This window comes from Pongo abelii, chromosome 4, assembly GCF_028885655.2.
Source record: "Pongo abelii isolate AG06213 chromosome 4, NHGRI_mPonAbe1-v2.0_pri, whole genome shotgun sequence".
NCBI classification, from domain to species: Eukaryota; Metazoa; Chordata; class Mammalia; order Primates; family Hominidae; genus Pongo; species Pongo abelii.
In genome coordinates this window covers 110,120,638-110,133,555 of record NC_071989.2, presented here as the reverse complement: position 1 = coordinate 110,133,555, position 12,918 = coordinate 110,120,638, and the positions used below count along the sequence as shown (strand labels likewise).

The following is a 12,918-nucleotide window of genomic DNA, read 5'->3' as shown; positions in this document are numbered from 1 at the left end:
TTATGTGTATGCAAGGTACAACATCTTTTAAACTGTTAGTTTGTATTCAGTTACTCATTAATTTCAATCTGTCTTAAATCATTCATGTTAATTATTTGTAGTTAAAAGTGCAAGTACTTATTTTTTTTCAATTATCACTGAAGTCATTCTGTAGCATACTTTTTTTTTTACTGTATGTGAATATTAAACATTATTTTCTTTCTTTCTTTTATGTTTTTTGAGACAGAGTCTCTCTCTGTTGCCCAGACTGGAGTGCAGTGGCATGATCTCTGCTCACTGCAACCTCTGCCTCCCGAGTTCAAGCAATTCTCCTGACTTAGCCTCCCGAGTAGCTGGGACTACAGGCATGCGCCACCACACCCGGCTAATTTTTGTGTTTTTATTAGAGATGGGGTTTTGCCATGTTGGCCAGGCTGGTCTCGAACTCTTGACCTCAGGTGATCTCTCTGCCTCAGCTTCTCAAAGTGCTGTGATTACAGGCATGAGCCACCACACCCGGCTTGAATACTAAACATTTTATATAAAAAGAAAAGGTTAATAAGAAAGAATATTCATTTTTCTCTATGAACTCTTGCTTCTGTATAATCATGTAGTTAAAATACATATCTGTAGAAGTATTTTTCTTTAGATTGAAGGTATTTAGTTGTTTACATTGTTATTTGCAGCAGGATAAATTATTAATTTTTGGAAATGGGCAAGAGAAAATCTGACAAACTGTGAGTAGGTAGACTCATTAATTTCTTTCTACCCTGAGCCATTCATTTATAGTTCCATATGTTAACTGTTTTCTCAAATTTGTTGGCAGTACCATTATTAAAAATCAAAGGGACATGGTAATAAGATGGCAAATATTTCATTTGTTAAGCAAGTTAGGATTAAGAGAGCAGAGAAAAAAAGCCACAAAAGTACTTTAATATAAAAGATCAAAAAGAGAACCATTTGAAAGGAAGAAAAAATGTTAAGAGATTTTAAATGAAAAGCATAGATATGTGATTGGAGCAAAATTGTCTCATTTTAATGTTTAGACTCGTTGGAACTTCCTTAGCTAGTAGTAATGAATACTAGTTCTTGGGGCATCCTGATTACAGACATAGATATTTAGATATTTGAACAATTTTATTAACAGAAGAACTAGCCTTTTATAGAATTCATATACTGGTGGAAGTATGTGTCATTTAAAAAGTAAGCACTTTTTTTACATGAAGAGTAAAATGATAGAGCACGTTTACTTACTATATATTTTTGTTTTAGGTACAGCAGAAATTCAAGCTGGAAAAACTTCCCAGGCTCATCAGAGTAACAGTAATGCAGATGCAAAATTTGGAAAAAGTATTAAAGATTTTCCAGCTGCTTTAAAGGTAAAATAAAATTATTCTCTGTCTCTCTCTAAGTCTCATACACACACACATATACACACACACAACTCACATGTACATATGTGTAGATGTGTTTATATATTATATATACACACATATATATACACATACAACCACACATGTATACATACATATAAACACCCGCATAAACCCACACACACCAACACATACCCACACGTGCACACACACACGCCATCTTTTCATAGTACAATTTTGTTTGCTTGTTTACTACAATTTGAGCTCTTATAAACAACTCTTTGGATTCAGTTTTATTGTCTTTTGAGTAAATGAAAACTATTCCAGGGTAGAATGGTTGAAAGAGCATGAGTTGTCTTATTGGCAATATATTCAGTGGTTCCCTGTTAACACTAATAGCCCATTATTCCATGACATTTTTCTTATGAAATTGATTAGTCAATTATCACTGAATTGTAAATATATTTGAGAATTCTGAACCAATATTTTTCTTTTGTGAAAGAGGTGGTTAGTGGTAACTTGTTTTGAATTTGAGGCTAAAGAACAAAAGTGTTATGGTCCATTAAGTTGTACTCAGCAGAAAAGTATTCTTTCTATTTAGTGTTATAAAAGTTTTATTCATAAAGGACTTTATAATTTTACCTTTTCAAGATGTGAAATTGTTTGCTTTTCGTTGTTTTTGGTTTCTTGTCAAATAAAAGCCTTAAAATGTTTTTACTTCTCCACTCAGCCCATCTTTCAACTCTCCACACCATACATGCACATTCTTGTGTTTTGCTGATATTGTTCATGCTTTAATTGCAACTACTATTATTTTCTCTTACAGTAGTTCTGTGCTATTTCATTATTCCTGTTTAGTTTATCTTATAAATTTTAATTTACATTACTATATAGAGTCATTACTGACCATTACTTTTTTTTATCCTTGTGTCCTCCGGCTTAGAGATCTCTCTATTCTGATTTCAATCTCTGTGAATTCAACATTTTCTTGTTGGTTTTCCTTAGATAGGATACCACCTAGATATCCTTGAATACCTGAATAATATATTTTACTAGGTGAATACTTTTGGATCATTCCTCTTTAATCCCAGTAGTCTGTGGATATTGTTTGCTCTTTTCTACTTAATTGTGTTGTATTTGAGAAGTTTTATGTTAGTGTGATTCTGACTTATTCTTTTCATCTGTATATTGGTAAGTTTTTTCATATATCTTTGATTACAGGAAATTTACTCAGTTATGCTGAAGTATATGTCTTTCTTCATTAATTCTTCTCAAGATTCGATTATTTTCAATCTGAAGAAAATTTTTTAAAATATTGCTATTATTATTATTATTAATTATTTTAAATTATTGCATGTTTTTAGGTACTTTTTCCTCCTTTTGTCAGTCTATGTGGCTCTGACTTCTAAAGCTCCCATCTTGCTTCTTTGTGACTCCGTGTGTGTGTGTGTGTGTGTGTGTGTGTGTGTGTTTGTGTTTGTGTTTTGCTTGGTTTTATGAAAAATTTTTTGGCATTTAATATTTGAGAACTATAATTTGGTTTTCATTTTGTGGTTAAATGTATTAACACAATTAACCTCCATACTCCCCTCTGTCAATAAATAAGATTCTGAGAGGTCTAGCCATATAGACACCTATTTAAAGTTGCTTAACTGTGTTTCTAAAGTTCTTAATTGCTGAGTCTAATCATGTAACAATACTATGAATTTGATACTTAGAGACCATTCTTATCTGTGCTCATAGTCTCAAACTCTTTATTTACTGTACATAGGAATTCAGAACACAATAAACTACCGAATAGGTGGTAGATTTATAGTGTGGAGATTTACAGTAACACTGGGGAAGGGAACTTTTCCAAGAAGGCTTTTACCTTCTTTCCGTTGCCCTTGGAATGCAATAAAAGCATAACCACCATGTTGAGGAATTATCTATCAATTTTCTAGGTATTCCACATATAAATTTTCTCATCATGTATGTGTAATTCTATTAATTATCCATAGTTATATTTTTGTTTTGGAGGAAATGCTGAAATTTTACAGATGATTGTAAAATTTTGTTATTTCATCATGCTAACCTTCTAACTCTGTACTTTGCAGTACAATCATAGCTATTCATTTGAGGAACTGTATTTTTTTCTTTAGAATTTGATGAAGAATGCTGTCTTTATGTGTTTAGTTCTATCAACTTCTTCAGAAGCCTTAATTACTACTGGATTTGCTACATTTTTACCTAAATTTATAGAAAATCAATTCGGATTGACATCCAGCTTCGCAGCTACTCTTGGAGGTAAGACATTTTCTTTATCTTAACTTAATCTAAAAATTTTACTTTACTATATTAAATTTTTATGAGGATAGTGTATAATTTGAGGTAGCCCTCCTTGAAATTTAAACTAAAACCAGCCTGACCAACATGGTGAAACCCTGTCTCTACCAAAAAACATAAAAATTAGCCAAGCATAGTGGCACACACCTGTAGTCCCAGCTCCTTCAGAGGCTGAGGTGGGAGAATCACTTGAACCTGGGAGGTGGAGACTGCAGCGAGCCGAGATTGCGCCATTGTACTCCAGCCTGGGTGACAGAATGAGATCATGTCTAAAAAAAAAAAAGACATTTAAACTTAATTTTGGTAAAAATTTCTGATTTTCTGACATTAGACAATCTATTGTATGAACTAGAGAAAGACAAAGTCTAAAATGCCTAAAGAAAATATGTATTAATCTTAAGGTTCAATACATTAATTTGACTAATTCCCTACTTGATGGAACTTTAAGTCATTTGTACATGTATTTCTATATCAGGTGAATAAATATAAGTTAAAACCATATTGACACTTGTTTTTGATGTTTTCTGGTTGTCAGTATGAGTGAGTATATGTGTACGGTTTCTCACAATCTACATTCTTCTTTCTTATTAGGGGCTGTTTTAATTCCTGGAGCTGCTCTCGGTCAAATTTTAGGTGGCTTCCTTGTTTCAAAATTCAAAATGACATGTAAAAACACAATGAAGTTTGCATTGTTCACATCTGGAGTTGCACTTACGCTGAGTTTTGTATTTATTTATGCCAAATGTGGAAATGAGCCGTTTGCTGGTGTATCTGAATCATATAATGGGTAAATACATTTCAGTGCTTTTTGATATTAATACCAGAATAATAGACTAAGCATTTCCAAGCATATGTTTTCTTAAATAAAATGGTGAGAAATTGGCTTTTTAAAAATTTGAAAGGCCTTTTTTCCTATGTAAGAGCATGTGGTTTTGTTTTTAGTTTAGATAATTGATGTCTTCTTAAAAGTTGGGGATATTTATACAAAGAACATTTAAGGAGCAACTTTCATATACTGGGCACTGTACTTCCTCAGTGATACAAAGATTAATACTGTAGGATTTTTGCCTCTAAGCGATTCACATCCTAGGGAGAATTTCACATTATATGTTTTTATTGATTTAAATTTTTAAAAATGGAAATAACTCCCTATGATAAAAATTATCTTATTAGGTTGGTTGCAAACAGACAAGAAGAGAAATTAGAATAAAGCTAGTCTTAGCTAATACTTATCATTATTGTATCTACTTAGAAGTTTATGTTTATTGTAGATAAATAAATAACTTATTCTCACCTGTAGATATGTTTCTAGCTATAACTGATTTGACCATTTATATTTCTTTGTTTTCCTTTTTTGTTTTGCTTTGAAATTTTAAGCCATAAGTAGGTGGTCAGGCAGGAGGGTGTTGCACAGCAGTGCATTTTATACCTCACAGTGCTGCTTTGTTTCATTACATGTGTTTGAGGCTGTCAAGGAAGGTGGTACGTTAGGTCAAGGACTCCATAATTTTGTATAATGTGACATATAGATGATATAAATATAATCTACTTTGTTCAGAAAAGTTTGCCAATGACAATTATCATGATTTGTAGTTGCTGCTGATATATCTGTGATTCTTTTACATTAATGCTGAGCGTTCTAAAGCAGTGTTTAGTTAAACTCCATTACATTTTTTTCTTTTTTTTTTCTTTTTTTTTTTTTTAGACAGAGAGTCTTGCTCTGTCACCCAGGCTGGAGTGCAGTGGCACAATCTTGGCTCACTGCAACATCCGCCTCCTGAATTCAAATGATTCTTGTCTCAGCCTCTGGAGTGGCTGGGACTCCAGGTGCATGCCACCATGACCAGCTAATTTTTGTATTTTTAGTAGATGTGGGGTTTTGCCCTGTTGGCCAGGTTGGTCTCAAATTTCTGACCTCAAGTGATCTGCCTGGCTCGGCCACCCAAAGTGCTGGGATTACAGGTGTGAGCCACCGTGCCTGGCCAAGCTCCATTACATTTATTCAACATTTGTTGAATGCTTCGTCTGGCAGAACTTCTTGGCAAAATACCTGTTCTAAAGGAGAGATTGCAAAAGAAAACAGTGAACAAATAGTCAATTAGGTAATGGGAGATAAACAAATTGCTACGGAATTGAAAAGAAGGTGAGCTTTTCAATTTTATTTGATTAGAATCCAGAAGGGCTTCATAGCATAATCGTGAAATGGGGTTTAAAAATCTTTCAAGGATACAAAGAGTTTTGAGAAATAAAGATTTGAGAAGAGAGAAAGGGAGAGGGAATATGCTAAACCAAGATTATAAATGCTATAAAATGTGAAGGCTAGTTTCAGAGACCAGGTTGAAAGGACTTAGATTATGTGTCTAGAAATAGTAGAAATATATTTTGGAATGTTGAAAGGTAGGTAGAGGTTAAGTTGTGTAGACCTGACTTTCACCCCTATAAACTTCACCCAAACTTATCCCAGTAAACATTTTTTGTATGTTCCTTTTAGAAAAAAAAGGAAGTTCTGGATAGTTTAACACATAGTTTATCACCTTGTGTAACAAAGTACATGTGAATCCATTTAATATTGTCTACCTTAAATAATAGTTACTACCAGGTGTGCTGTCCTTAGTGTAATCAGAAAGGAAGGCATGTGTGATGGGGTAATTCTGAGGTTCATGTAGGGGTTGGCCATTAAGATATATTAAGATCTGGGATATAGTGTTCAATACATGTACATGTTTCTTAGTGATGAGAAAAACTGAAAATGAATACACATAAATATCACTAAAGGTATATGTTTTTACTCATATTTATGTATATGTGTGTGTATATAGATGTAAATAGAAATAGGGACAGAATTTAATGTCACAAAGTAAGTGTGACATTTTCAGATCATTTTTTTGTCATGGCCCCAGATTCTTAGTTTTAGCTTCTATACCCTGAGTATTAAAATGTGTATATTACGAACAGGTCAGTCAAACTAGTCTCATCTAAGAAACACGTATAAAAGAAAAGGTACAGGCATTTGTTGAGGATATTGTGGGTTTGCTTCCAGACCACCAAAATAAAGCATATATTGCAATAAGCAACTCAAGTGGATATTTTGGTTTTCCAGTGCATATAAAGGTTATATTTACCCTATACTGTAGTCTATTACATATGCAATAACCTTATGTCTAGAGAAGCAATGTACAATGTATATACCTTAATTAAAAAATTATTTATTGCTGAAACATGCTGACAATCATCTGAGCCTTCAGCAAGTTGTAATTTTTTTGCTGGTAGAGAGTCCTGCCTCAATGTTGATGGCTGCTGACTGACCAGGTTGGTGGTTGCCAAAGGTTGGGGTAGTTGTGGCAGCTTCTTAAAATAAGACAATAATGAGCAGTCAGAACACACACATCATTCATTGATTAAATTTTACTTCTTAAAGGGGCATGATTCATGGTGTCCCGAAACAATTATTATAATAACATCAAAAATCACTCATCACCATAACAGAAATGACAATGAAAAAGTTTGAAATTTTGCAAGGTTACCAAAATATGAAATAGACATAAAATGATCATGTACTCTGGGAAAAATGGCACTTGATAGACTTACTGAACACTATCACTATCACTAGGTTGCCACTAACCTTCAATTTGTAAAAAACACAAGATTTGCAAAGTATAATAAAACAAAGTAAAGTAAAGCTAGGTAAGCCTGTCTATGGAAAGAACAGACTAAGAAGCTCAAGAAACACCTTTTCAGGGAGTGAGAGACAGAAGAGGTTCTGAGGATGTAGGGTTTCTAGTAGAGGGGTGCAAAGAATCTTTGACCTTTGCCATGGTAAGCACAGATGGGTAAAAAGAGGTTTTGCATCCATGAATTAATGAATTAGGTTCATTGATATGTTCTTTGAAAGTCCCTGTTTAATAATAACAACATATCCAAAAAATGTAAGATCAGGGGATATATATAGATAAATAATTTCAACTTTTAGATTCAGGGGGTACATGTGCAGATTTGTTACCTGGGTATATTATATGATGCTGAGGTTTGGGGTATGACTGATACTGTTACCCAGGTACCAAGCATAGTACTCAATAGTTTTTCTTTTCTTTTTTTTTTTTTTTTTTTGAGATAGAGTCTCCCTTGGCCACCCAGGCTGGAGTATAGTGGCACAATCTCAGCTCACTGCAACCTCTGCCTCCTGGGTTCAAGTGATTCTCCTGCCTCAGCCTCCCGAGTAGCTGGGATTATAGGCATGCCATCACATCCAGCTAAATTTTCTATTTTTAGTAGAGACAGAGTTTCACCATGTTGACCAGGCTGATCTTGAACTCCTGACCTCAGGTGATCCACCCGCCTCGGCCTCCCAAAGTGCTGGGATTACAGGTGTGAGCCACTGTGCCTGGCTAATAGTTTTTCAACCCTTGCCCCACTTCTTCTCTTCTCCCTCTTGTATCCTCAGTGTCTATTGTTGCCATCTTTATTCCATAAGTACTCAGTGATTACCTCCCACTTTTAAGTGAGAGCATGTGGTATTTGGTTTTCTGTGCCTGTGTTAATTTGCTTGAGATAATGGTCAGGATATTTTTCAATAATATTTTAAAGTAATTTATTATTAAATCTTTAATTGGGCACAATACTAAATTCAATTGCATGAATACTGTTTCTTTTCCCACTGTTCCCCACTGCTCTTTTGTTGCCTTGACAATCTATAGGAACTTTGAGTCTTATTTTGGTGATCAGTGGTGGTAATGATGATTTGTGTTTTACTTAATACTTAAAACCTCACAGAATATAGGAATACCATAGTGTATACACACAGTATTTTTTTCTGCATCTGACCTTTAGCCAGAATTTTATTGATTATATGAAATAGCATCTTAAAGAGGCATATCAATATTTTGCAATACTTTTAGGAAAATTTTAGCCTGTTACAGAGGCATAATTATAGAATAATAAAGAAATTAATGTTTGAATTCTACTTGTGGCAAACATAAAGATGTTTATATATGCATTCTACTTGTGACAAACATAAAGATGTTCATATGTGCACATTTATTTTATTATATTTTGAAAACTATTAAACATTTCAAAATAGGATATTTTAATATTTTTAGATATTATGTACACACTAAGAAAATTTAATAAACTTCACAAACATCTGCTCTTTTTCTACTAATAGTTTTCTATTTACCTCAAGAAGTAAACCTTTATAAAATATGTAGACTAATGTGACCAACACTTGATATTAATGAATATAAGCTATATTTTTTTGTTTCTACTATAATTTGCATCATGCTGTCTTATACTTTGTATGATCTCAGTAACTATTTATCAATAATATGAGAATTGTATATTGGGAACTTTAAAAATTGCTGTGTAAAGGCTATTTCTAGAGTTGCAGGGATGGTTTTTCTCTGGTTATCTAATTTCTGCATCTATGTTATGAGCTCTGTGAGCAGACACTCTGGTGATTGCTTTTGTGAATGTGATCAACCCTTGATATATCATACTTGATAAAGATAAATCTTGCAGCGTCCGTGGAATAGATTTGAATAAGATGAGACTGCAGGCAGAGTGGCAGATTACTATCTTGATCACTCTTTCCTTCAGACTCCCTACTGATTTAGTTGTTTTTTTCTCTTTAATTTGTTTTCTTCATGACTTTCTTGTTCTCCTCCTACTTTATATGTCATCATTTTCCAAAATAGTGTCGATTATCTTCTAATACTTACAGAAATCACTCATTTACTGTGTTTGACCCCTGATGCAAGAAAGTTAGCTTCATGGTGGCAGAGGTTTCCTTCTCTTCCTGCCTCCCTTCTTCCCTTCCCTTTTCCTTCTTTCCCTTTCCTTACCTCTTTCCCTTCCCTTCCTCCCTTCTTCCCTTCCTTCTTTCCCCCTGTCTCCCTTCCTTCTCTCTTTTCTCCCTTCTTCCCTCTCCCTCCCTCTGTCTCCTTTTCTCCTTCATTCCCTCATTCCCTTCCTTTCATCCATTTCTCTCTCTCCCTCAATCTGTCATTTCTAGTTCTAACTCTAGCTCCTTCTTTCTTTTAAATGTAATTCTACCACCTTGAGTAGTCTAGCACATAATTGGTGTTCATTGTGTGTTTATTAAATAAGTGGACTCCCAAGACTTCAGTACGCTTCTCATTCCATACACTATGTGACTGATCTTATACATGTTCGTGGTTTCAGCTACATCTGTGTCCAAATGGTTATTAAGAAATCTAGCTCCATTCAAGATTTCTTCACTAAATTGGAAATACTCTTAATCTTATTACGTACAATACCATACTCATCATTGTTCTCCTGTACCTAAACACCAAGTTAGATATTAGGAGTCACATTTGACTCTTCCATTCTTTTTTTTTTTTAGAAATGGGATCTCACTCTGTTGCCCAGGCTAGAGTGCAGTGGCACAATCATAACTCACTGCAGCCTCAAACTCCTGGGCTCAAGTGATTTTTCTGCCTAAGCCTCTTGAGTAGCCTCTTCCATTTTTAACAGGAAGAGTCATCTTCAACCAATCCATCACCAAATCTTACTGATTCTACATCCAAAAGTTTTCTTTAATCTGCTTCCTATCATCATATGTTCTATCTTAGCTCTCCTTTATATTGTCATCATCTACTGTCTAGGGTATTGTAACTGGTCCCCTTTCTTCAAATTCATACTCTGTACAACTCCTAGAATTACTTCTTTAAAACGAACTTTTGACAGTGTCACTTTCTAGTCTAAAAATACCTTAATGATTACCTTTTGTCAGGCCCATGTGGCTCTCAATTAAACTGGTCCTTTACTCCTCTCCAGCTACATTTCCCATCACTCTGTGCCTCAGACATCATTCATATTTCTCCACAGAGGATGCTGTTTCTCTACTCTATGCCTTTGTACCAGCTTTTTCTGAAGTACGTTTCCCCTTCCCCATTTGACTGGCTTACTTGTACTCATTCTTTATATATTTTTTATAATTTTTTTTTATGGAGTCTCACTCTATTGCCCAGGCTGGAGTGCAGTGGCGCGATCTTGGCTCACAGAAACGTCTGCCTTGTGGGTTCAAGAGATTCTTCTGCCTCAGCCTCCCGAGAACTGGGATTACAGGTGCCTGCCACCATGCCCAGCTAATTTTTGTATTTTTAGTAGAGATGAGTTTCATCATGTTGGCCAGGCTGGTCTCGAATTCCTGACCTCAAGTGATCCACTCACTTTGGCATCCCAAAGTGCTGGGATTACAGGTGTGAGCCACTGCACCAGCCTCTTACTCGTTTTTTAAATCGCATCTCAGGCAGTAGCTCCTCCAGCCCCTTTTCTCTAAACTTTGGCTTAGAAGGACACCAAGGTGTCCTTCCTTGGTGCTTCTAAAAGGCACTTTGCTGATATCTGTAACCACACTTAGCATATTAGTGAATAATTATCTAAGTCCCTCTCTACTTCTAAACTGTGAAATCCTTGAGGGCAGAGACTGTCTTACTCGGCTTTGTATTCCCGTTACCCAGCATAGGGCCTAGCAGTTGCTCAATATATGTTGTTTGAATGAATAAATAAACAAATGAGGTATGAGGGATGCATTTTTGATTAGTGTAACCCTTTATATTAGGGAAGATGTTTTCTCTAAGAGGCAGCTTGAAATGACACTGAGCCTGGGGACTGGGAAAATTATATTTGGTAAGGAAAGAAAAGTAACTTAATCTCCCTGGACCTCAGTTTTCCCATTGATGAGATGCTTATGTTCAACAGCATGATTTTGTTCATCCTTCCAAGTTTAAAATATTGTCTGCATCCTTGAGATAGTTGGCACTGTATGGAGATATTTTGGTTGCTGTAATGAAGGAGAGTGCTACTGGTATCTGGTGGAGGTCAGAGAAGCTGCTAAACATTCTACAGTCCACAGAACCAACCCCACGAGAGAATTACCTGGTTCCAGATGAGAAGCTCTTGTTTTCTTCACTTATTCTGCCTTATATATTTTAAATTACTGACAGATACTATACTATATGACTATTGTTTTTATTGCCTCTCTCCGACAAGAAGTTAAACTTTATGTGCAAAGGAAGATTTTTATTTGTTTAGTAATTGTGTTGAGTGAGTGAATAAATGACCTAATGGTAAGATATAACAGTGCTTCGAAATTGTTAGTTAAAAGTTATGACATAGATCATTTACCCTTCTTTCATTTCTTATTTACAGGACTGGAGAATTGGGAAACTTGATAGCCCCTTGTAATGCCAATTGTAACTGTTTGCGATCATATTATTATCCTGTCTGTGGAGATGGAGTCCAATATTTTTCTCCCTGCTTTGCAGGCTGTTCAAACTCAGTTGCACACAGGAAGCCAAAGGTAGCTTATGTCTCCTACTTTTCCCTTAATGAGGCAATATGTTTATGGATTATCTTGACTTCTGTAATGGGGTTATGCAATGCCTATTCTTGCCTTCCTGCTCCACTGCCTCCATTAAGCGGCCTATGATGTCTCCAGCTGAAATAGATTCTTTTTCCTTCATGCCTCTTGCAGTTATTGTTGAAAAATCTATTTGGAAGTTACAAACATTTTAGTAACATCACTTTGTTGCAGTTATGAAATATCTTTTACCTTTTCAAATTGTTTTATAGTCATCCCTCACAATACATGGGGAATGAGTTCCAGGACCCCTGCATGTACCCAAATATGCCATACTTAAGTCCCGCCGATGGCCTTGAAGAACTCGCTTTAAGTCAGCACCTCAGTATATATGGGTTTTGCATCCTGCGAATACTGTATTTTTGATCCATGTTTGGCCGGAAAAAAAAAAAATCCGCGTATAAGTGGACCAGTGCAGTTCAAACCTGTGTTGTTCAAGGGTCAATTTTATTTTTCCTTAACTGTTTAAGATCTTTGAAGGCAAGAGAGTTTTCCTATTTTCACTAGGTGCAGTTTATATAATAGAAACTTAGTATTTGTTTTATTTGATGTACCATGAATACATTTAAAATATTCAAATCAATTTATTTTTAAGTACAAATTCATATTTAGTTCTGGATCTGAATACTAAACAGTGTGCCTAGATGTTATTTCTTTTTTGTACAGTTAAATAGTTTAAAAGAACTCAATACAATTTTATTGTACTATATCTTAGAATCTAAATGTTTCATCTTAGCTAAACTTAAGAGCCTTGGAAATAAATAGTATTCAGATTATGAGTAGTACACAGTATATTATGCATTGGTAGATAATGTGATAACTTTAAAAGGATCTGAGGGAAATATACTGTGGTATAAATGA

At 34.8% G+C, this 12,918-nt stretch overlaps 1 protein-coding gene across 1 annotated transcript in view; it reads left to right on the top strand.

The window, feature by feature from the left end:
* SLCO4C1 (solute carrier organic anion transporter family member 4C1) overlaps nucleotides 1–12,918 on the top strand; it is a 60,071-nt gene that overhangs the window by 34,720 nt on the left and 12,433 nt on the right. The window contains 4 exon segments of the mRNA NM_001135267.2: nucleotides 1,252–1,358; nucleotides 3,494–3,638; nucleotides 4,269–4,464; nucleotides 11,847–11,997. Coding sequence (NP_001128739.1) covers nucleotides 1,252–1,358; nucleotides 3,494–3,638; nucleotides 4,269–4,464; nucleotides 11,847–11,997 — 599 coding nt within the window.